Below are 20,905 nucleotides of genomic sequence, written 5' to 3'. Positions count from 1 at the left end.
ATTTACCTTTGAACACATGAATGTTGCATTGCATCTCTTCAAAGGTGGAAGAGCCATGTAGTCATCCTAGAACATACTTTCAATAAATGGTGTAGCAGCCCAGCTTTTGACCAGAAAAAATGTGGAAAAGTATGTGATGCTAATGTGCATTTTCTCTGCTGCTGTCAGAGGCACATAGCAGCAGTGTGAGTCACAAGGCCCATGACTGCTCCTGTCCAAAGGCTGCCCATGCTGGAAGTCAGTGTCTTGCCATTTGTCCCAGCTACACTCCAAAGCCCTCCCCTGCCTGCCTTTGACTACCTGCAATTTTTCATGAAAACATTTAAAACAAGCCATTTTGGAGACAAAAAGTAAAGCATTTTGATTTGAGAACTTTGTTTCAATGTCTCATGAAAGCTGTGGTCTCAACATCTCTTGCCCTTGTATTTAATTTGAACACCCTCCTTGGTCTGTGTCTTATGGAGACGTCAGTCTGTTTCTCAGACTAGTCAAATTTTAATCAAACACAACTACTTTCTTTCCTTGCTTATTTTCAGGAAAAAGAAAAAATGCAGGGATCTATATTTTTTAGGGAAGAAACAAAATCTCTTTTTTCAAGTAGTCCTACTTAATTTTTTTTAAGGTCTGTTCCTAGGAAGGAATCTTTGATGTAGTCAGCAAGACAATTCTTCTGCCTAGAAGACCAACTGATATGTAGTCAGAGAGCAGAGAAAAAACCCACTCTTGTATGTCACTGGACTCTTAATTTATTTTATTAGCCTTAAAGACTAAATGTCTCTGCACAGTAGAAATTTCAAAGATCTAAAAATTCTATATTTTCTCCTGATGTGACTTTTCTAAACCTGAAGTTTTACTTTTCCTGAATATTTTTATCCAGCACAAATTTTTTAGGCTTTTTCTTACATTTACCCTTTGTCAAGGAAGAAAAAAGCAATCCTGTGAATCAGATCCCACGTGCATAATCACACAACTATATGAACTAATCGTATCCATAAAAAGCATTCAGTTCAAACATTGCTGTATAGGGAATTCTTAGCCTTAAAAATTATGTTGTTTGGACTGGCAACTTTGAATACATCTTATAAGCAATCCATCTGCACTAGTATTTATTTTATTTTTTTTAACTTAAATCAGGGGACATGAGCAACCTGACAGTGTCTCCAATAAGCCTGCTGATTACTTCACTTTTTGTAATTCTCACTTCTCTTTTTGTTTCACACTCCTGTTATACTAAAATGCACATTGTTAAAATACTTTAAAAAATTGATCAGAACTTGATTGCCAACTAGGTAACCTCAACAAAATTTATAATGAGCTTCAAATTTGTTACCCATACAGAGATGTCATGCATCAAAAATTATGCAAGTTGGGTGGGACAGACCTGACACTTAAATGAGTCCTAGGAAGTTTCATTTATAGCACAGATTTGACAAAGAAAAAAAAAAAAAGCTTTTTTTTAGACACCAAGTCATGGCCTAGCCAAGCCGTGGCTCACCTTGTGGGTGGAGGGGTAGTGGCAGGCAGTGTGGTGGCTGGGGATGAGGAGTGATGGGCATGTGGAGATGCTGGGGACATGGGGTACACTGGCACTCCCCCTGTTGCAAGGGACACTAGGTGGTGGGGACACAGAGATGCTGGTGATTTTGGGTGGTAAGGATGTAGTAAAAACCAGAACCACGGAGGAACACAGGCTGGTGAAGACACAGGGGTGCCAGGGACAGCAGGCAGTTAGAACAGGGGAAGGGCGGGGCACCAGCTGGTGGGGTCTCCTAGGACACCTGGAATGTTGTCTTTTGAACATTCTGCTTGGCAGCTGGAGGGAGAGAGCCAAGGGAGAGAGCTGGAGAGAGCTGACTGGTGAGAAAGCTGCCTGTTTCTAGGTGGGACCTGGGTTATCACATATGGAATGCTTCCCTTTGAGGAATAACAGGATATTAATAGTTTGCTTTTCCTGAGCTGGCTGTAACTTTGGTATGCACAGTGAGGACAGTCCTGAGAGGGAAAGGAGGGCTCCTGGCCCTCACAGAGGAATTCCACATCTCCTCTGTTCATGTTTAAGGGAGTGGGGACTATCAAGGGGGCAGCATTTCATTTTCTTCACCTCACTCAAATTTAAAGTCTTGGCAATCTCCAGATACTGCAATGCATTTCTTCCAGTCATCTCTGCTCCCACCTACCCCAAATCCCTTTTTTCTTTCTACCACCTAGTAGCAGCATCTATTTTTTGGCCACCTCCACTTGGGGATCTCATCTATCTATATGGATTTTTTTAAGCACTTGTCTCAACTGTTCTCCTGTCTCTCTCCATCCAGAGGTTTTTTTCCTCTCCCATTAGAAAATTAAGCTAAAAAGAAAAAAATAATAATCTTGAACATTTAGGTGGAGAAAGGTCTTCCCTTTTTTATTTCAATTTTGTTTCCATTTTGCATCTTCCTTCCTTCCTATTTCATTCTGACTACAGCATTTGGTTTTCTGAGGGGAAAAGACTTAATTATTGTTTATTTAGATCTCTCTGGATCCTATCTCCAAATTACTGCATCATCAACAACCCACTGAATAAACACTAGGAAAATTCACATGAGGGAGAGACACTGTGAATACTCTCTCTTCAGGGAATGCTTCAATCAGAGCTTGTATGCTGTTAGAAAACAGCCTAGCCTAGGTCCAGGCAACTTGGTTTCATTAGTTCTACTCATCATTCTTGTTTTACACTCTTATTATTTTTTGGTATTTCTCTATTTCCTCCTTAGATCTTCAATGCTTCTCCCTAATACTGAATCCCTAACCATTTCCATTTTATTTCTCTCCCCCATTTTGTTGCTTTAGCCTTGCTGCAATTTTCCCCACAATTCTGCACATCCAGCAGGTCAGGAGGTGTGGATGGGAGGCAATGGTTCATTTGCCTGGTTTCACCTCAACTGCATAGCTAAAGTACAGAAATTTAGATGCCATATCTAAGTGGCACCTGGGGAGGCAAATATGTAGAAGAAATAATAAGATTTAAGCTACTGAAGAGGTGAAAACAAACAAAAATATCCTAGCCTGAAAGTAAGTTTAGTCATTTCTCTGCAAAACAACCATTTTTTGCAATATGGCACATCTGGTCTGAGATTTTGTATCTTGCTTACTTGATTAACTGTGAAGATTTTGCTTTGTGTTCCTTATTCACTTGTTTCCCAATGGTCATGGGATTCTTTAGCACTCACTGCCTAAGAGAATAGCTTGGCACTGAAATGGGACTGTTTTCTGTGAGTCCCATCATTTTCTAGTCTACTTCGAAGTGCTTGTTGAACCCTTGTGGTATTCCAAATTGTGATCATAACTCCAGTGCGTCTTCTTCCACCAGCTCTGTCCTGAGGCCTGCAATTAGAAGGTTTTTGTCTGAGTTAGAAGCAGCAGAGACTTCATATTTAACTGCATTTTTTAATTTCATTTGCAGAATTTCTTTAGAAAGTAAGGTTAACAAGTTGCTCTGATGTGTGCTCAGCAATTTAGTCTTTTGACACATTAATAAGGACCTTCCTTAAAACCCTTTTCTAAACCTATTTTAGAACTTTTTTTTCTTTTATCACGTACATAAGTGGAGCTCAGGTCCTGATGAGCATAAATCTACCTCCTTCAGTGGTTCAGGATGGGAATACACCTCTGCTTACATTCAGTCATCTGAGATGCAAGTGGCAGAAGAGTTGTGGGGATATAGATTTCCTTTCTGGTATTATATACAAGTAAGACACCTTTGAGCAGGTTCAGTTTCTTGTTTCCAAAACACTGGGCTGAAGGTATTCACAAGAAGGTGAAGAAGAGCTGAGCTGGAATTACTAAGCTGGGGCATGTTGTAAAGCATTTAGGACTGACTGCATCAGGGACAGTCATGCAAACCTTTGGGTGCTTGTACTCACATGCTCCAACAAGCTCAAGAGCCTTGACTTAGCCAGTGTTTCACTTCCCAAGTACATCCCCAATAGAGGCATTCTTCAAGCGCTCCCTAGGCAACTACAGTTGTGCTGAGCTGGCTCAGTGCCATTTTGTAATGGGACTTAGGAAAGGCAACGGCAGCAACCCTGAAAGTGAGAAGATAATCTGCCGTGGGTTACCTGTATGTCCCCGGGATCTATTGCTCTGTGCCTCATTCCCATATCCCCATTTTACCACAAAGGTTAAGTCTTTAAAAATGTCTTTTACAATGAATACGTAGAAGTATAATAGAAACCTGATCTCAGATGGCACCATTTAATTTTATTGTAATAATAGTAATAAATGTACTAAGCACAAACAATGTGCTCAATGTAGAAATAGATTTAATACATTGAACTGGATTTTGAAATTGGTTCTCCATGAATGGACACCCATTCTTGTTCAGATCAGAAGAGGCATCTCAGATGGTACTTTGGAAGATGATAGAATACCTGTCATCCTCATAGCAGGATAAAGTAGAGAAGGAACATTAGATTTCCACTCCAAGCCTGTGAAAAGAATTATTTTTTTCTGATACTTGGATGTTATTTCATTATATCTCCTTTTCTTCATTTAATTTAATAATATGTTCCAATCTATTTATCTAAATGCATCTGTTTTATACTTGGGCAAATACAATCTGAAAAGAAAATGTAACTTTTTTCCAGTAAAGTTAAAAGAATGGAAGACAACTAATTTTAACATACTGCCACTTAATGCCATCTTGTTTGCTGATAAAATACATGGTAAAGTGTTTTTAGTAATCACTTCTTGAAACAAAACAGAGCTTTCCTAGCTAATGAATAGAGATACATTTATTTATTTATAGGACATTCATCATTCTAATTCCTTTATGTTTCACAGATATTAGCAAGTTGATCATGTGGTACTCAAAAGAAGCAAAGTCTTATAGGTCCATGAGGCACAGACATCTCATGACCTACCCACACTTACAGAAAGATGCATGTAAAGTATAATTAGAATGAAAAAAAAGCACCAAAACTTGCTCTTATTACAGCCAGTAACCTAACTTTACTAATAAAAACCTCCCTCTGTCATTCAGTCTTGCTAACTTTACACATTTAACATCCTCAGGCAGGCAACCAGGAGCACTTGATAAAAACAGGGGGTAAAGGGAAAAGGGTTTGGGTTTTTTTGGTTGTTATTTTTACAAACACATTCTTTGACTTCTTTCATTTTATTTCCTGAGCCTTTCCATGATATGCGAGTTATTTTTCCAAGCCTTTTCCTGCAGCCATGAAGGCTAGAGAAATTATTTCAAAATAACATTGCAACTGTCATCTAATTGCATACCTTCTAGAAGCTGAGTTGTCAGCGGCCTGCTAAATAAGATGAGGTCTGTTGTATTTCAGGGTGGCCATACTGCCATAGAATCAGTAAATTAAGTATTTCAATATGTACGTTCCCTTTGTGGTGCCTGCTCCTTAAAAGGTCATTAACTGTATCTGAGAAAATTGGTGGTAGTGCCAGAACATCCATAAATAAACTTGCAAAACTATTTAGGAAATATGGATTAAATACTGTGCTAATAATATTCAAATATGACCTCTGACAAACTTTAATCTCCAGACACATGTAAAAGTGAGCCCTTTGAAGTGTTTTGCATCAGTTTATCTTTGCTCTAGCAAATACATTTGAGGTTTGACCAACTGATTGAAATGGTAAGTAAGGCCAACAATGAGCAAACTCCATGTATTGTTGTTGTTTTGAAAGAAAAATCAATGTAAAATGTTTTGCTGCAGTCCATATTTCTTCATTATAAATATAAACCCTAGCTCTGCAACTGCTTGTTTGCATGTCTAATGTTATGTGACTCAGTAAGACTACTCACTCCTATAAAATTAAGATGCTGCATGTGTGCGTTTGCAGGACCGTGACCGTGAGGAGCACTTGCTCAATGTAATAACTACCAGTTGAAAACCAAAATAAAAATCAACTCTAATTGTGCCCATTTAAATTCAAACATTGAAAAATAGTTTAAATATGGTGTTTCAGGATGGAAATTTTATAAAAAGTCTGAAGATTTTAGGATTCTGTTAGCTTTTTAGACCCTCTGTAACGAGGCTATTACATAGCATTGTTCAGATAGATGTTGAAATAATGCAGCTGCAAGAGCAGCTGCAGCAAGAATTTACAGAAGCCAGGATCCAAATCAGACCCTGCTCAAAGTCACTGCCTTTATCTTTCTATTGTCAAGATATTTCCCCCACTTATTTATTAGCTTAATTCTAACATCATCTCTAATGGTGCCTTGCTGGGAATAAGTGAAGGGTAAAGCTTTAATGGTTTCACTTAGCCTCACAAGTGAAAAATTTGGAATTTACTGCCTTCTGCAAACCAGAGACACACTGACAGAAGAAAATGCTGGTTTTTCATAATGAAGAGTTCAAAGTTGGTTGACATGAAGACAGTAACAGTCAAGAAGAAAACATAGCATCAAAAAGGAGGAAAGATACTTCACAGTGTGTAAGAGTATCTTCATGCTTCTGGTACTTAAAAAGACATTTTTGCTCCTCAGCAGGAGCTGATGAACCTGGGGGCTGCCTCCCCAACACATTTGCCTGTCATGTGGCTTGTGGGCAGGTTTGGAGGAAGGCTCAAGTCCAGCACCCAGCCTTATGTTTTTTTCATGACATGCAGAGGGTGACAGAAATTAATTGCAGCAGCAGAGTGCTGGGCCATGGGTAAACCCAGATTTTGGTAGTCCCAAAGGGGTTACAATCCTCACTCCATTTCCTAACCCTAAAATTTGGTGATGGTAACTGACACCTTGGTGCTTGTTGGTTCTTCCACGGACAGGATGATATTATGTAAAAACAATTTTAAATAATTTTGAAACAAAGTGCTATATAACTTAAAACCAACATTAATAAGTCTCATCACTCAGTCTTTCATAACCATTGCATAAAACCTTCAGAATAATAGTTCACAGGGAGATTTACAATAATAGATTATACAAAGAAACAAACATCATAATTCACCTCTCAATTCTGAATGTACAATAGCCTGTTAATTCAATAGATTCAGTTATTGGCCAAAAGTGACCTGTACTCAGGACAAAAAAAACAATTTTAAACCTCTGCTCCTCTTTAAATTCAAATTTCAGAGCTAGAAGAATACCTTGGATGATCTCTACTAATGGCAAAGTTCATAACATGATGTTTGCATCCCACATGTAGCGATACCAAATACTTTGTGTTCCTAATGGCAAAATCAACTAGATGAAAAGAACTAATACAGTTTTCTTTCAACTCACTTAACATGTTCAGTCACCTTATTGCAAGTTGATATTCAGGTTGCAATATCTTGCATCTACTGGAGTTTTGCAGAATTTTATAGGAAGGTCATAAAATAAAACATTAGAGTAGTATAACTTAAAGGTTACACAAGCATGGGCTACAGAATCAGCAATAGCTCTAGTCCCATTGTGGTTTATAGGAAATAAAGGCAAGAACCAACCACACATTTAGTAAAATGATCATAACCATGTTAGAATCAACTGCTGGATCAGATTTTTTTGTTGATTTTCCAGTCACTCACAAATGCCACTGGATTTTCCTTGGCTATCAATGATCTTACAGAGTTGTGTTGTTGCATAGAACCATGTCAAAGACCATGTTCCCTCACGCATCCTGAATAGGAAATTTGTACCTACAGAATTTATGTCATGTACCTTTCTATTCATCAAGAGAAGGAAGGAAAATTTCCATGCTGTTCTTGTGGCACTTCAAGGTTAAAATCCATAGCAACAAAATAATGAATCAAAGGTAATAAACATTCACAGAGGTTAAAATAATTGTGCAAAGGGCAATTTCTTCACTGGAAAATTAGGACACCCAAACTAAAAGAAGAAATTAAAACCAGAAACCATACCAAGAAACTAAAAGCTGTCAAAGTAAAAGAACTGCCTTGAACGTTAATCTGAGATATTTCAGCCAGGTCTTTTTCACAACCTTTTCTTTCCTGCTGACTTTATGTTACAGCTCTATTGCCTATACAAAGTTGCTGAATTGAAGTTCTGCCTGTCTGGAGCTCTCATCTGGGCATGCTTTAGCTTTCAGTTGTTAGTGAATTCACTTCAGCTGCCACTTTTAAGTGATTGCATGTCAAATTACAAAGCAATTAGGGTAAAATGCTTAGCTGTAATACACAGGTTTAAAAAAAAAATCCAGAAACCCTACCTCTAAATTTTCTAGGTTTGTAATGATGACTTTGGAAATTATTAAATATTCTATTAATTAATATAGTTCCCAAATTACTGACATGTGCTTAATCTGGTGTCATCTTTTTAACTTTCCCTCTTTCTCTTTTTCCTGCCTTTCAGGCTTTTTTTGCTTAGGAATTTAAAGTTTATTATTCCACACTGTGAAGAATGGAAGAAGCATAACTTGAGTATTTGCTAAAGCTGCTACTGAAATAGACAATAGATAGATAAGCTACCCACATGCTTTATTGTGTATTCTGACCCCTGAATTTTTGCTCTTTCTGTCTAGCATTACTAAGGAAAAACTGTATCTAAGAAGAAATCCCTTAGAGGTATTAATTAATATAAGGCAACTGTAGTGATTGTATGAAGGAGTCTAGAGTATGGCTTAATGATAGCTGCCACCATTGTGCTCTGAATCAGGAGCCAAAGAGGGGCAGATGCACATCTATGGGTAACTCATTTAATATCTCTGCTTAACATCTCTGCATCCCAATGGGACTCATAATATTTAATTACATATCTAATGGGAAATTCAGCCTCACCCTGTGAGTTATTGTGCTTCCTCAATTTCTCTTACATTGTAGAAGCACAGCACTTCACAGGACTGGTCCTGCCATGAAAATTAATTAGTTTATGCCTGAACAGGGCTTTCAACACACAGATCATTCTGTATGACAAAGTAGTACTAGATAACAAACTAAGTTATTCAATTGAATTATGGAGACATAAGAAAATTATTGTCTCTTATTTTTAATCAAGCAGACTCCAAGCCAGATTAGGCCCTGATGATGATGCTTTGGCTATTTCAACAGGTTTTACTGCCCCCAGAAAAGTTTCACCTTCTTCTTGCTCCTATGCACCCTACAGTTTTCACTGCTGTATACATAATTCACTCAATAAAGCCAGTTCTTGCCTTCATTGAACAGTAATTGTTGAGGCAGCTTGTTGAAGGTAAATAGCGAGCCTTGCTAGTTTGGAAACAAACTTCTCCACCTTGTTTGGTTTGGGTTTGGTTGTTTTTGTTTTTTGTAGAAAAAATAAAAAATTTTTTTATAAACATTCTTTTAAACCATCACTTACTACAGGGATACCTGAATTTAGCTCTGCAAGTCTGAGAAAATTAAGCACCAGTAGTTCTGCATTTCTTTTCATGGCATCAGAAAAATCTCAGGTTATGATTTCATACACATGAATGCTTCAGTGCCCTCCCACCAGTTATCAGACTCTTTATTAGCCTGCATAACCCAAGCAGAATAATTTCAATACTGTCTTTAAGGGTCACTTGAACAGGAGCTTCAAGACAAATTGTACTGCACACGTCATAGAAATTCAGTAGCTAACTTGGCAAAAGAGAGCCTAGTTTTGTTTGCTGAGGTACAGAGGTATATTTTTTGCACGGTCTTCCTTGCAAAGATGAATTTCTGATCACAGGAACCCATTTGTAGTCAAAAGGTTCATCAGCTTCCATCTTTACAGACTATTATCATTCTAGACCCTATACTTGGGACAGATCAGTGTTAATCTATACCAGTGAAAGATCTGGACTGGGTCTTCAAGATTCCCCATTTCTCATTTAGGCTGTGGTCTCCATGGTCCCCTGCTGCAAGAGCTTCTTTATTACAAGAAGAGTGGGAAGGACTTGCCAGCACCTGTTGTCTGCTCCCTTGTTCCCTCACACTGCATTGTACTCTATTGCTTGTACACTTTTCCTTCCATTTATTGCTCTTACATTGGACATCAGATACAACAGTCATAAAGAACAACAGCACTAAAGAAATAAAAGCCACAACAATAAAAGATGAGAAAAAGAAATTCCAGCTAATGGCATTTACCTGGGGCGATTCTCCCTACAGAGAAGTGGAACAATATGGAAGGAAATTCAAAAGGAAGATAGCCCTCAGTCCACTAAAATTAACTTTGCATCTTGATATGATGGCCTTTTAAATATGTTCATAGTTTTTCAGAGCCTACTTGCTGACTTCGTTTTCTTCTTCCCTGCATTCTCATGCCTTCCTTTTCTCCCTATTGCTCCTTTGGGTTAACTTTGATTTTGGGGAGGGTTTTTTATTATTACTAGAGCAAGAATTAGGCGCACAAAGAAGATACTAGATTTTTTACTAAGTGTTCAATAAAATTAATGACTTATGAAGCTCTAGCACTGATTTTCCAAGTTTCTGTAGCTCCCAGCTTCATTCTAGTTACATTGCCTAACCAAAGTAAGGATTGCTACCAAAGATGCCTTTGGTCAAGTGGGGTGGTCCTGGTTAGGACCTTGGATACCACAACCAACTTTTTACCATATGAAACATCTTACAAGAGGTAACAGTGGAGTTTTGCATTTGGTGAACAGAAATACCAACAGCTAAAATGGTAGTTCTAATCTAACACCTATCTTTTCAATTAGCATGAGTCAATGAGCAGAACTGAGGGGACTGTAAAAGAATGCTGATCCTGGGGTGGTGACCAGCAATTAGGGTTGGGTTCAATCATGGTAATCTGCTTGTCTGGTATAACTAGAGCAAGAAAAAGATCTGTATCCTCAGCCACATCTCTGTCACTATGTGTTTGACCTAAGTGCCCTGCAAGGTGTCAGGGACCTTCTTTGCTGTGGATCTGGCAGCTGATATGTTTTGTGTACTGCACAATTGGTAATAGAAGACATTACAGGTTTGCTAACATTCCCTTTAGGTTTGGGCTTTCCTAGGGCCTGGTCCCATAGGAACATGGTTATTTTGTGAAGTAAAAGAGAGCTTTCTCTGTACCATGAGCTTTCATTGAATTCCTGCCTTATACTGGAGGCAGGGCTGCACAGAGCAGTTCTGAGATGCAGACCTCTTCATAGTATGTTGGCAGATCTAATCGAGCCCACAGCAGAGTCTGCAAAAAAAACTCCAAAACCAAAACGTGCCCCTCTGCACTTGTTCTTTACAAGTACTCAGGTCTCACCATTTCAAAGCAATCTTTTCAGAAAATCGATAGTTCTTCATCTCCTTCAGAAAGAGAGCAAGTAGGACACTTGGACGTTTGCTTTGTAATCTCTTCAAAAATTGCTTTCTTGTCTTCCCAACAGAATTAGGAAATATTGCAGTACTAAAAAAAACTCAAGTTTTTTCAGCACAAAGTCTCAGTCGTAGTACCAATCTTTGCATTCCTTTTCATTTAGGGATTACCCTAAGCTTACTGGTCTGTTGTTTATACCTTAGGCACACACATACATCCTTGCTCCTCACACAGAGAAATTATTTGTTCTCACAAGTCCACGCTTCAGGAGCCTGCTGTAGAAACCTTTATCATTTTAAAATTTCTGTTTTCTCTCCCTCTTTCCTCTCAGTGGCCCTTTAGCTAGGAAAATGAACCACTCTGCTCCCGGAGTGTTGAGCTGCCGAATCCAATCGAGGAAGTCTGGCCAGGCTTCACATCCCTGTCAGACACAGCATTGACCTTTTTTTTCCTAATTGACAATGCGGGGCTTTGTGCTAATAGGATGACATCATTAAGCAGAGCTGAAATGCTTTCCCTGCTGTCTCTTTTGTCTCTCAGTATTTTTCTCCCACACTTAGAGGAAGTATTTGACTAGGAGGGAGTGTAAGCAAGACAGTTACACAGTGCCTAAAAAACAGCAAGAAAACATCCTCAATTTCTCTTCATTTTTCCTTAGGCACACTTGTTTCCAACCACATATCCTGAGCCATCACTGTGTACTGAATCTTCCTTTTTCTTCTTCCAGGTTGTTATCATTGACGTTGCTTTTCTGTATTTTGCATTGCCTCACTGTCCTGAGATATGCTGCTGGGGATAGTCTGGTTTCTTCTTGATTTTGAATTATAATTGTAGTTGTTAGTCTAATGTCTTTTTATTTTAATCTTAATCCTCTCATTTTAATAAAACAACTTGTTAAAAAGAGCCTTGTGCATCTCTACAGCAATAAATGGTCAATTGAGATGCCTAATTTTGTGTTAAAATGTTGGCAATTAACCTTCATTGTGAAACTAAAATATTTAAAGTTTTAAAATAAAACATGGAGGGAAATAATACACAGAGGAAGTACATATGGAAGCGAAGAAGCCCCAGTGAAATGTAAAATATTAAGAGCTTTGTTTTAGCTGTCTCATGAGATTGGCTCACCTATTTCAGTGAGTATTATAACCTCTTAGGATGCTGCCTTAAAGCTTTAAAAAAATTGCCTTAATGCTCCTTAAGCATGCAGCCTTGGCCAAGCCAACAAAGCAAATGGAGACATGTGATGGGCTTTCACTGGAGAAGTCAGAAAAAGCAGGAACTTTCCAGTTCTGCCTATCCTCCTCTTCTTTTCTCCTCTCCCACATGACATATGGCATACATTTCCAGCCTGTTTCAGTGCCTAATGAAATGGAGTAACTCAGATCCCAGGTACTTCTGTGAATCTGTATACCCAAGCTGTTTCAATCTGCACAGTAACACAACAGCAGCTAAGGATAGTATTGATCAGCTGGGAGAAGCAACCTCTTAAATCACTCAAGCTAGCTCTACAGGACCATGGCTGTCTATAGACTTACTTCAAGAAATGCAAGCAGGAATGATAAGATAGACAAAACATAGAATGAAGAAGGGAAAATGTTCAGGAGGGAGAGGAAGCAGATCACATTACTATTCAACACATTCACAGTTGACAGGAATAGGGATTTATCTATTTTTCTTTTTGCCCAATCAATGCACAGCTATGTCATAGAAGACTCCCGGATTCCTGGACTCATGACAGGGAACTTCATGTTATTCTTTAATATGACACCTTTCCTTTCTGCATTTAAGTACTCTTCAAGAAGGCAATAACCACCATGTTATTAACATACCTTGTGAAGATTTTCTTGATTATTTTAACTGTATTTCCTAATTTTTTCTAATTTTTTTTTGCACATTACCCCTAAAGACATGTTAAGCATTTTTAACCAGGATTTATTTCTTACATTCTGTTTCTGTCATATTTACCTTCAACTTTAGTTAACTTCCATAAGCTATTGTGAATAATAGAAGGAATTGTAGTTGTGCTACTTTGAACAACAGTAAGCTTAAGCTTACTGTCTTTGCATTAGAGTGCCTAGTAAACTAGCCATCTTATAGCTGTGAACAGTAATTATTGATACAGTTTAATATTTCTCTTATGTCTAAAGCCTAACGAGATTAGTGTTAAGCAAGTTTGAGCTTCAAAGAACAATTAGGAAATTAGGATAGCATACTTAAATCCCTGCAAACTATTATTAAAAAAAAAAAGCCAGACCATCACACCATTCACCTTGCCAAATTTCAGCTCAGAGCCCAATTTGTTATTTTTTATTTTTTATTTTCTTTTTTCTTTTTTATGGATAGGTTAAATACACTGAGTGAAAACAGTGTTTAGAGTGGAAATGCTGACAAAAACTTTACTGCAGCCATGTGAACAATGCAGCTGTAATAATAGAGAGTATGCCCTTACCACAGCAAGAAAAACGTAAGGAGTTCTGAATGTGCACTGAATGAGCCATTACTTATGTCTATCACAAAGAAATAGCAGTGCTGAACAGAAAGAAAAAAAAAAAAAGGATACATTAAGGGTCCTTCCCCCTCCTCTCCCCAAAAGAAAACTAAAACTAAAAAGATCAGATGTGACTCAGGCTTTCAAACAATAAAAATAGCAAGATAAAAGAACTAGGTTGCTTCATTGCCTAAAGAAATGGTTAGAATCTTAAAAAGTCTGAAACCTGATTGTGAGAGATTCACTTTATGGGCTGCTAAGAAGGTTCTGACCTTCGTCATCAATAGACTGTCTGAGCCTTTGTGGTATTCAGCAGTAAAGGAAGTGCTTAAAAAGTCATCCCTCTGAAAGATGGACTGGAAAAATCTCCAGATCTCAGCCTGGCTGTTGTCACTGCGCATGCTCATTCAGAATCTGCCTGTAAATCTAATACAGATAAATCTTGCTTCATTTCTAAGTGATAAAACTGGAGCATCCTCACCTTAGAGATGGATCAGGATATCTAGAATTCAATATAGGTGAAATCACTATAGAGGAGGCCAGCTAATGACCTATCTGTTGTGGGGCTCTGGATGTGCTTTATTATAGTACTATATTTCTCTGTCTGTACTAGAAGACATTGAAGGAGTGGAATAACACTTTTTCAAGTACCAGTGATATAATTTTCTTACACTCACTCCATGGTTTTGGATGCAGTTTTTCCTGTTCCAACATTTGCACTGAAATGAACTGTAGCAGATGACTGCCCTGTGATTTCAAATGGCCTTCTGGGACAGCAGAACTGAGTTCTACAACTTTCTGGAAAAGTCTCATCACTGTCTAAGTAGTACACTAACACAGCAGTTGTCATGATATGGATCTTCTAGCAGGATGAATTAGCCTGCTAGGTGGTGTATCAGGCTAATACAGTGACATGGCTCCTGGTACACAAATGAGCTCACTGAAAGACAAATGGGGTATCTTTACACAAAATGCATCTGTGTTGCAGATACAGTCATACCCTGGCTGAAAAATCTTGTGATGTTATCCTCTAGAAACCATACAAGCATTGAACATTTACAGCAGAAAGCACAAAATACAGATGGACCACTAATGATTAGAGCTTCTATGACAGCAGATGAGGTACAGCCAGACTATCCTGAATGAGGCAGCTTGTACCTTATGCTGCAAAGGAAGAAAAACAAAACAAAACAGTGACAAGAGAAATCTCTGCCAGTTCTGGTCAGGGTTGGAAGGGAGAGAATTACTGCTGTCTCCCGATCTGATGTCTAATGTCTTGAGTTTTAGCAAGGCATTTATGCAGTGTGTTCAATGTCAGAGCACGAGTCCACTTGGACTGCTGTCAAATGGTCCATGTAAGGAACTTGCTTCAAAGTAAGCAACATAATCATTGAGTCTTCTTTCTGCTTTCTAGCTGCTTTACCATTCCCCTGGACCTCTGAACCATGCAAGGGTATGACCCCGCAGGCCAACACTGGGGAAACCCCTCTTTGAACTTGTATCTTCCTCCATAGACTTGCCACGAAAGGCAACTGTGATCGTCAAACAGCAGCTTGTGCTGTCTACTGAAAGATTTTACTGAAACTGGGAAACAGAACTTGTTCTGAAGCACAGCCTTATGGAATTTATGACTCAAAGAGCTAGGAACAACAATATAATGGTCCAGTTTCAAGGCAGCTTAATCCCCCCAGAGAACTACTAGAATTTCATCTCTCCTGTCTCTACACTTCAGTGCTGAATGTAGCTCAGTGGTTCTGCCTTGGTATATGTAGATTTAGGAAGATAGCACTGAAGTCTTAAGTGTTTTGAAAGGTTTTACTTCACAACCATAAGGGCAAAAGCTTTTTTAGTTGAAATCAAAGTTTAAATTCTGAAATAAAAAGGGCTCATCAAAGAATTGGCAAAGAATATAAGAACTAGGTGCCAGATGAAATCCCTGTGTGATTTATCAGCAGGTTCTTCTCTAATCTGATGTAAGATAATATGAGGAGGTGTTGAAAGCAGAATAAAACTAGATACAGAACAAAAAGCATAAGTAACAGGGTTCGTAAGACTATGCACATAAGGAAATTTACATTATGTAGTAGGCAGGTTGCTCTCCCCAAGGTTTACCGAGATATATTGGGAAATAACAGACAAACCCAGAAGATTTTAAAAGATAAATTATCTTATGTTTCTTTTGCATCTATTTTTATTGTCTATTTGAAGAGATGTGGTTTCTTTATCAACAGACCAAACAAAATACTTATCTGTAGTAGCTGGTAGTGCCATGGACAGACATCTCTTAGCAAAAATTAACTCTCAAATATACAGAAAGCTGAACTTGCTTAGAACTGATCAGGAAGATCATCTCTGAGAGCTCACAAATTTAGAGTAGTTTAGTTAGTGACTGTAGCACTAAATTGTCTCATCTATATTCCTCTGCATAGTGATTCATAAGAAGCACTTTACAGTAAATGCTTCCAAAATAAAAACCAGACATTTTAACCAAAGTCTCAGGAAAATACTTAACTGACAAAGATAATGATTTTCTAAAAGCTTTTCCCTGGAAGTGTGGTTTTTTTTTTATTGAGGCAGTGATTAAAGTGAGCCTGCCTGAGTTATAACGTGCTTCCATTGCACAGCCCAGAGTCATGTTAATCAGCTTGAATACCTAAAAATACAGTAGAAGCCGTAAAAACCCACTTAATACAGCAAAGTTCATTTCAGGTGCTGGTCCACCAGAGAAATGTCCATATGTGATGAAAAAATTACTGGTCTGTATTTCAGTTTGTGCTCTGTTGTTTTGGTTTTTTTTTATTCCATGGCAAACTATTTTTAGATTCTTAAGACAATCTCATGGCAAACAGTTTGGTCCAGCCAATTTCCCATTTACACTGATATCAACCTCGTTTCAGATTGAGGACTTTGACTTTGTTAGCTTTCTGGTGAGGAGAAGACAGTCAACTGTATTTTGGGCTGCATTCAAAGAAGTGTGACCAGCAGGAAGAGGGAGGTGATTCTGCCCCTCTGCTCTGCTCTGGTGGGACTCCACCTGGAGTACTGTTGTCCAGCTTTGGAGTCCTCAATACAGGAAAGATATGGACCTGTTGGAGAGGGTCCAAAGGAGAGCCACAAAAATGATCAGAGGGATGGATCTTCTCTTCTAGGAGAAAAAGCTGAGAGAGTTGGGGTTTGAGGTTGCTCAGCCTGGAACAGAGAAGATTCCAGGGAGACCTTATTGCAACCTGTCAGTTCTTAAAAGGGGCCTTATGAGAAAGATGGGGAGAGACTTTTTAACAGGATCTCTTGCAAAAGGACAAGTTTTTAAACTAAAAGATGGAAGACTCTGGCTGAATGTGAGGAAGAACATTTTTACAGTAATGGTGGTAAAATATTGGCACAGGTTGCCCAGAGAAGTGGGGGGTGCACCATCCCTGGAGATATTTCAAGGCCAGGCTGGATGTGGTTCTGGACAACCTGATCTAGTTGAAGATGCCCCTGCTCATTGCAGGCGGGTTGGACTAGATGACCTTTGAAGGCTCCTTCTGACCCAACTGTTCCATGATTCCATGACACTAATTCTGCTTGAGGGCTCCTTAGTACTATACAGCTGCTTAGAGGAAAATTCCTATAAACTTGTATATGATGTAGATACTTAAATCTCATTTTCTGGAGTGCTATAGGACCTTCACTGAATGGACCACCCAAAAAGCTGTGAAAGTCCTGTGTTCTCCCTCCAGAACACGGTATAGCCATACACTGCAGGGCCACATGGAGGTCCATAACAGGTCCCAGTTATGTTGGCATGACATGGCACTAAGATTATCAGGCTCATCCCCTCAGCTGATGCTGGTGCTAGCTGGAATATCTGCTCTGCTGCACAGTGAAGATAAATCATAATTTCCTAAATTACCTAGTGCTGAAGCCAGCACTGAAAAACACAGCTTCCAATCTTTAGGCTGTGCTATGGTTTGTTTTAAAAGGGATTGAATGTCTTACAAACAGGTAAAATTGCTGCCAGATGCAAGTACATTAGCCTTTTCCAGCTGCTTTACTGCTGCCATTCAAAATAATCTGCTATAAATATGATTCCTTTGAGCTCTATCCTGACAAGTGCGGAGCACTATCTGGGGGAAGGGCCAGTGGTTTTCTATCTCCAGTGAACTCAGTAGGAGTTGTGATTTCTCAACGCATTGCTGAAAAAGTCTGCTGAAATTACCTTAAATGACACAATTATCCCCTCACCTCTTGCTCATTCTCTTGCAGTCGTGGAAGGAGGAGTAAGTTTCTCCACAGGCAGTTGTGCTGCAGTAAGGTTTTCAGCCTGGAGGTGGTGAACAAATGTCAGAATCAACAAGTTCCTTGTTTCTGGGCTGGTGACAGTCCTGGCTGCAATCTGGTTTAGCCAGGGAAGAGGCGTGAAACATGGCAAAGATCTGAAACCCTATTTACACTAACAGTATCAGCTTCTCATATGGTCTAAAATGGCTTTACCTCTTCCCTTTACCCCTTCCTATAAATTTCTGCCCTTTACCTAATTTGCACTCCCCTACACAACAAAGGTATCACAGCATCCAGGACACATTCTGGCAGCTTTTACCGGTGCAGTAGCCCATAACGTAGGGCCCTTGCTAAATATCTACAAGTTGCCTATTGTTTTAAATATGTTCCTGTCTGAGCAGAAATTGATTTATTACGTATTTTTCCTTTGTACAATCTGTACCTGTAGTTAAGTACATTAAACTGGTGTTAAATATATGGAGGTCTGTTAAACAATAACAAAATGTTAAAGGCTGAGTGCTTATGCTTAACAAATCATTCTGAAAGACGATCATCATTAAAGCTATTTACAATTATACTTGTAGTAATTGATGGAAAAACTGGAGAAGACAATTACCTGTGCCTTGCACCTTTTCACTCTGAAGTCAGAGTGAAGCTTCACATCTGAAGCAGATGAAAATCAACATTTCCTTTGAATCTGAGCACAGTTATGAGTTTACAATGCCAATTAAGTCACCTTCCCTATTGTATAGGAACTAGTGTTGAGAAGAGGTTTATGAACTTGATTCTGCACCTTATTTGACAAGTTTGAAACCACTACTGGCTCCCTACACTGAGAATTAGGGTGTTAAATCTTAGGGGAGGGATACATTTTGGCAGCAACACTCCAGTGTCCCTTGTAAACACTGCAATAAGAAATGGCTTTGAAAGCCAAATCCAGATCTGAATTGGGCTCAGATACAGCTGGGACCCTACTTGGAGCTCACGCCCCTCTGGAATATATTCACTCTACCTGATTTTTTTAATACCCCTCTCTGACCTCAGTAACTGTGCTTACTAGCTCTCAAAGATCAGAACACATGATTTTTTTGCACTAACAACATACAATGCAAATCAATCAGTCACAGGGTTTTGGTTGTTTTTCTTTTGCTTAAAAGCCAGATTTTCCCTTCTTGTTGCAGATAGAAAACCGGTACACTCACGTTATTTTGTAGTTTAAGGGACTTAAACTTTTACACAAAAAAGAAAAAGTAATTACAGCTTGTCTAATATTTTATGTACTAACTGTTGAAGAGTTTCCTTCTTTCATAATAGTGCCCACAACAGTGGAAAAGGCATTAGCATGCTTTTTTTTTTTTTTTGGCTTTGGAACATTTGAGTATTCTTAACTTTTCTACATTTTCTCCTAGGACTCTTTCTTTGCTCAAGTTATGGCATCATAAAGCAGCATTGACTTCCAAAAAAATTTGTAAGCATGAATGACAAGAATGAAACCTCTCAGCAAATGCACAGTAGTAAGCAGCTAAATGTAGCAGCAAACAAATTGAATGATATTCCAGCAGCACTACAAGAGGTCAAAAAACATCTTGGAGGTGCAGTAGCAGAAAATATAATGGAGAAAATAGAAATGGCAGAAAGAAAGAAGAAAAACCAGAACAATGATGTAGAGAGAGCAAGCCGTAAACGGAAATCAGAAAATAATGAAAAACTGGCTGTGCAAACAGAAGAAACAATGTTAGAGACTGACAATCCATTAATGCTGACAGTTCTGTCTCATATTCCTCTGAAAAGCCTAAGTGACATAGAAACGAAGCTGGTCTACATTGATGAGGATAACATTTTCCTTGAGTTTGATGAGCCTATGGTGCTTAGCAGCACACAGTCAGGGTGTCGTGATTCTGCACAAGCACATGCTCTGAACACACCTGACAGCAGCACTTTGCCCCACATCAGCAAAGAGCTTCAGATGACCCTCCTGCAAGCCAGCACTTGCTACAGACAGAAGAACTATGTAGCAGCAGTGGAGCAGTTATCAACAGCAATGGAGGTATGTGGTTAAAGAAGTATGATCACCATAGTGAAGTAAATGAAAGGCTGTCATTGTACTAACTTGGTGTAATAACATCAAAGCAAACAACGAATACAAACCTGGGATGGATACAGGTTAATAAAATCCCGAGATGCAATTTCCCATGAAATCTGAAAATTGAAAGCTAAAAATAAATCACAGAGAGAGGTTGGCATGGACTGAACAAAAAATCTTAGCTGATCTTGTATTTTTCTCTAAGTCTGCAACAGTATTTATGTATGGAGGAAATTTAAGTCCCATGGAGTGTGGTGGGTCAGGAGGGGAATCTCTTTCTCTGTCAGAAACAATACCTTGATAATCAGGGGAGTTCCCCACTCTATCCTAGCTGTCTATGCACTGCTGATTTAACTGTTTAATCACACATCCTGATCCCTTTTTTTCTCTAAAGCCAGAAGACGGCCACTAGATCTGTGTGGAAATCCATTTTTTTTCCACATGAGAAAGAACAAGCCTAGTAGTGAGCAACCTCCTCCAGACACAAACGGCTTTCCCTTCAGTAACTATGAGTCCAAAAGCTGGGGGGTTTGTGAAAAGAAAGTCTTCTTGCCTGCCTGAGACATTAAAGAAATGATATGACCTTGACTATGATCTTTGAAACTAATCTAAGATTTTAATGACTTTCTGCCTTCAAGTGCTCAAACATGAGCTATCTTAAACACATCTGTTCTTCAGTAAGCAGCTCCTTTTATGTTTTCAAAAGCTGAGCCCTTTGCAGTTTCAGGCTGAACCCCCAAAAGGAGGTATCTAAAGGCCCTTGACATTTTTTAAAATCTTAGCCAGCCTTGAGTTTTATCAGTATAATATGAAAGGAAAAGAATAAAAGAGGGAGTTCCTAACACTCTGGCAAGGTTGAAATTAATTTCATGGGGGGATGGAAGAGAAA

General features: G+C 38.7%; 1 protein-coding gene and 1 long non-coding RNA gene across 6 annotated transcripts in view; one reads left to right on the top strand and one right to left on the bottom strand.

The window, feature by feature from the left end:
• The first annotated feature begins 1,738 nt into the window (after positions 1-1,738).
• The window catches only part of SPATA16 (spermatogenesis associated 16), a 97,200-nt gene continuing 78,033 nt past the window's right edge, over positions 1,739-20,905 (top strand). For all 5 annotated transcript variants that reach the window (XM_061367266.1, XM_061367265.1, XM_061367264.1 and 2 more), the window contains exons 1-2: positions 1,739-1,857; positions 19,343-19,980. In XM_061367266.1, the coding sequence (XP_061223250.1) occupies positions 19,408-19,980 (573 nt within the window). In that variant the 5' untranslated portion in view covers positions 1,739-1,857; positions 19,343-19,407. The remainder of the gene's footprint in view (positions 1,858-19,342; positions 19,981-20,905) is intronic.
• On the bottom strand, positions 3,041-17,977 carry LOC133219733 (uncharacterized). Its single transcript, XR_009727497.1, has 2 exons — positions 17,898-17,977; positions 3,041-3,360 (listed from the first exon to the last, which is right to left on the bottom strand). It is a non-coding gene; the product is annotated as an uncharacterized LOC133219733 (long non-coding RNA).

Source organism: Neopsephotus bourkii, unplaced genomic scaffold (genome assembly GCF_033783945.1).
Source record: "Neopsephotus bourkii isolate Nb327-2 ecotype Australia unplaced genomic scaffold, CSIRO-AGI_Nbou_v1 NB_1373, whole genome shotgun sequence".
Taxonomy (NCBI): Eukaryota; Metazoa; Chordata; class Aves; order Psittaciformes; family Psittacidae; genus Neopsephotus; species Neopsephotus bourkii.
This window is presented reverse-complemented; position numbering and strand designations above follow the sequence as displayed.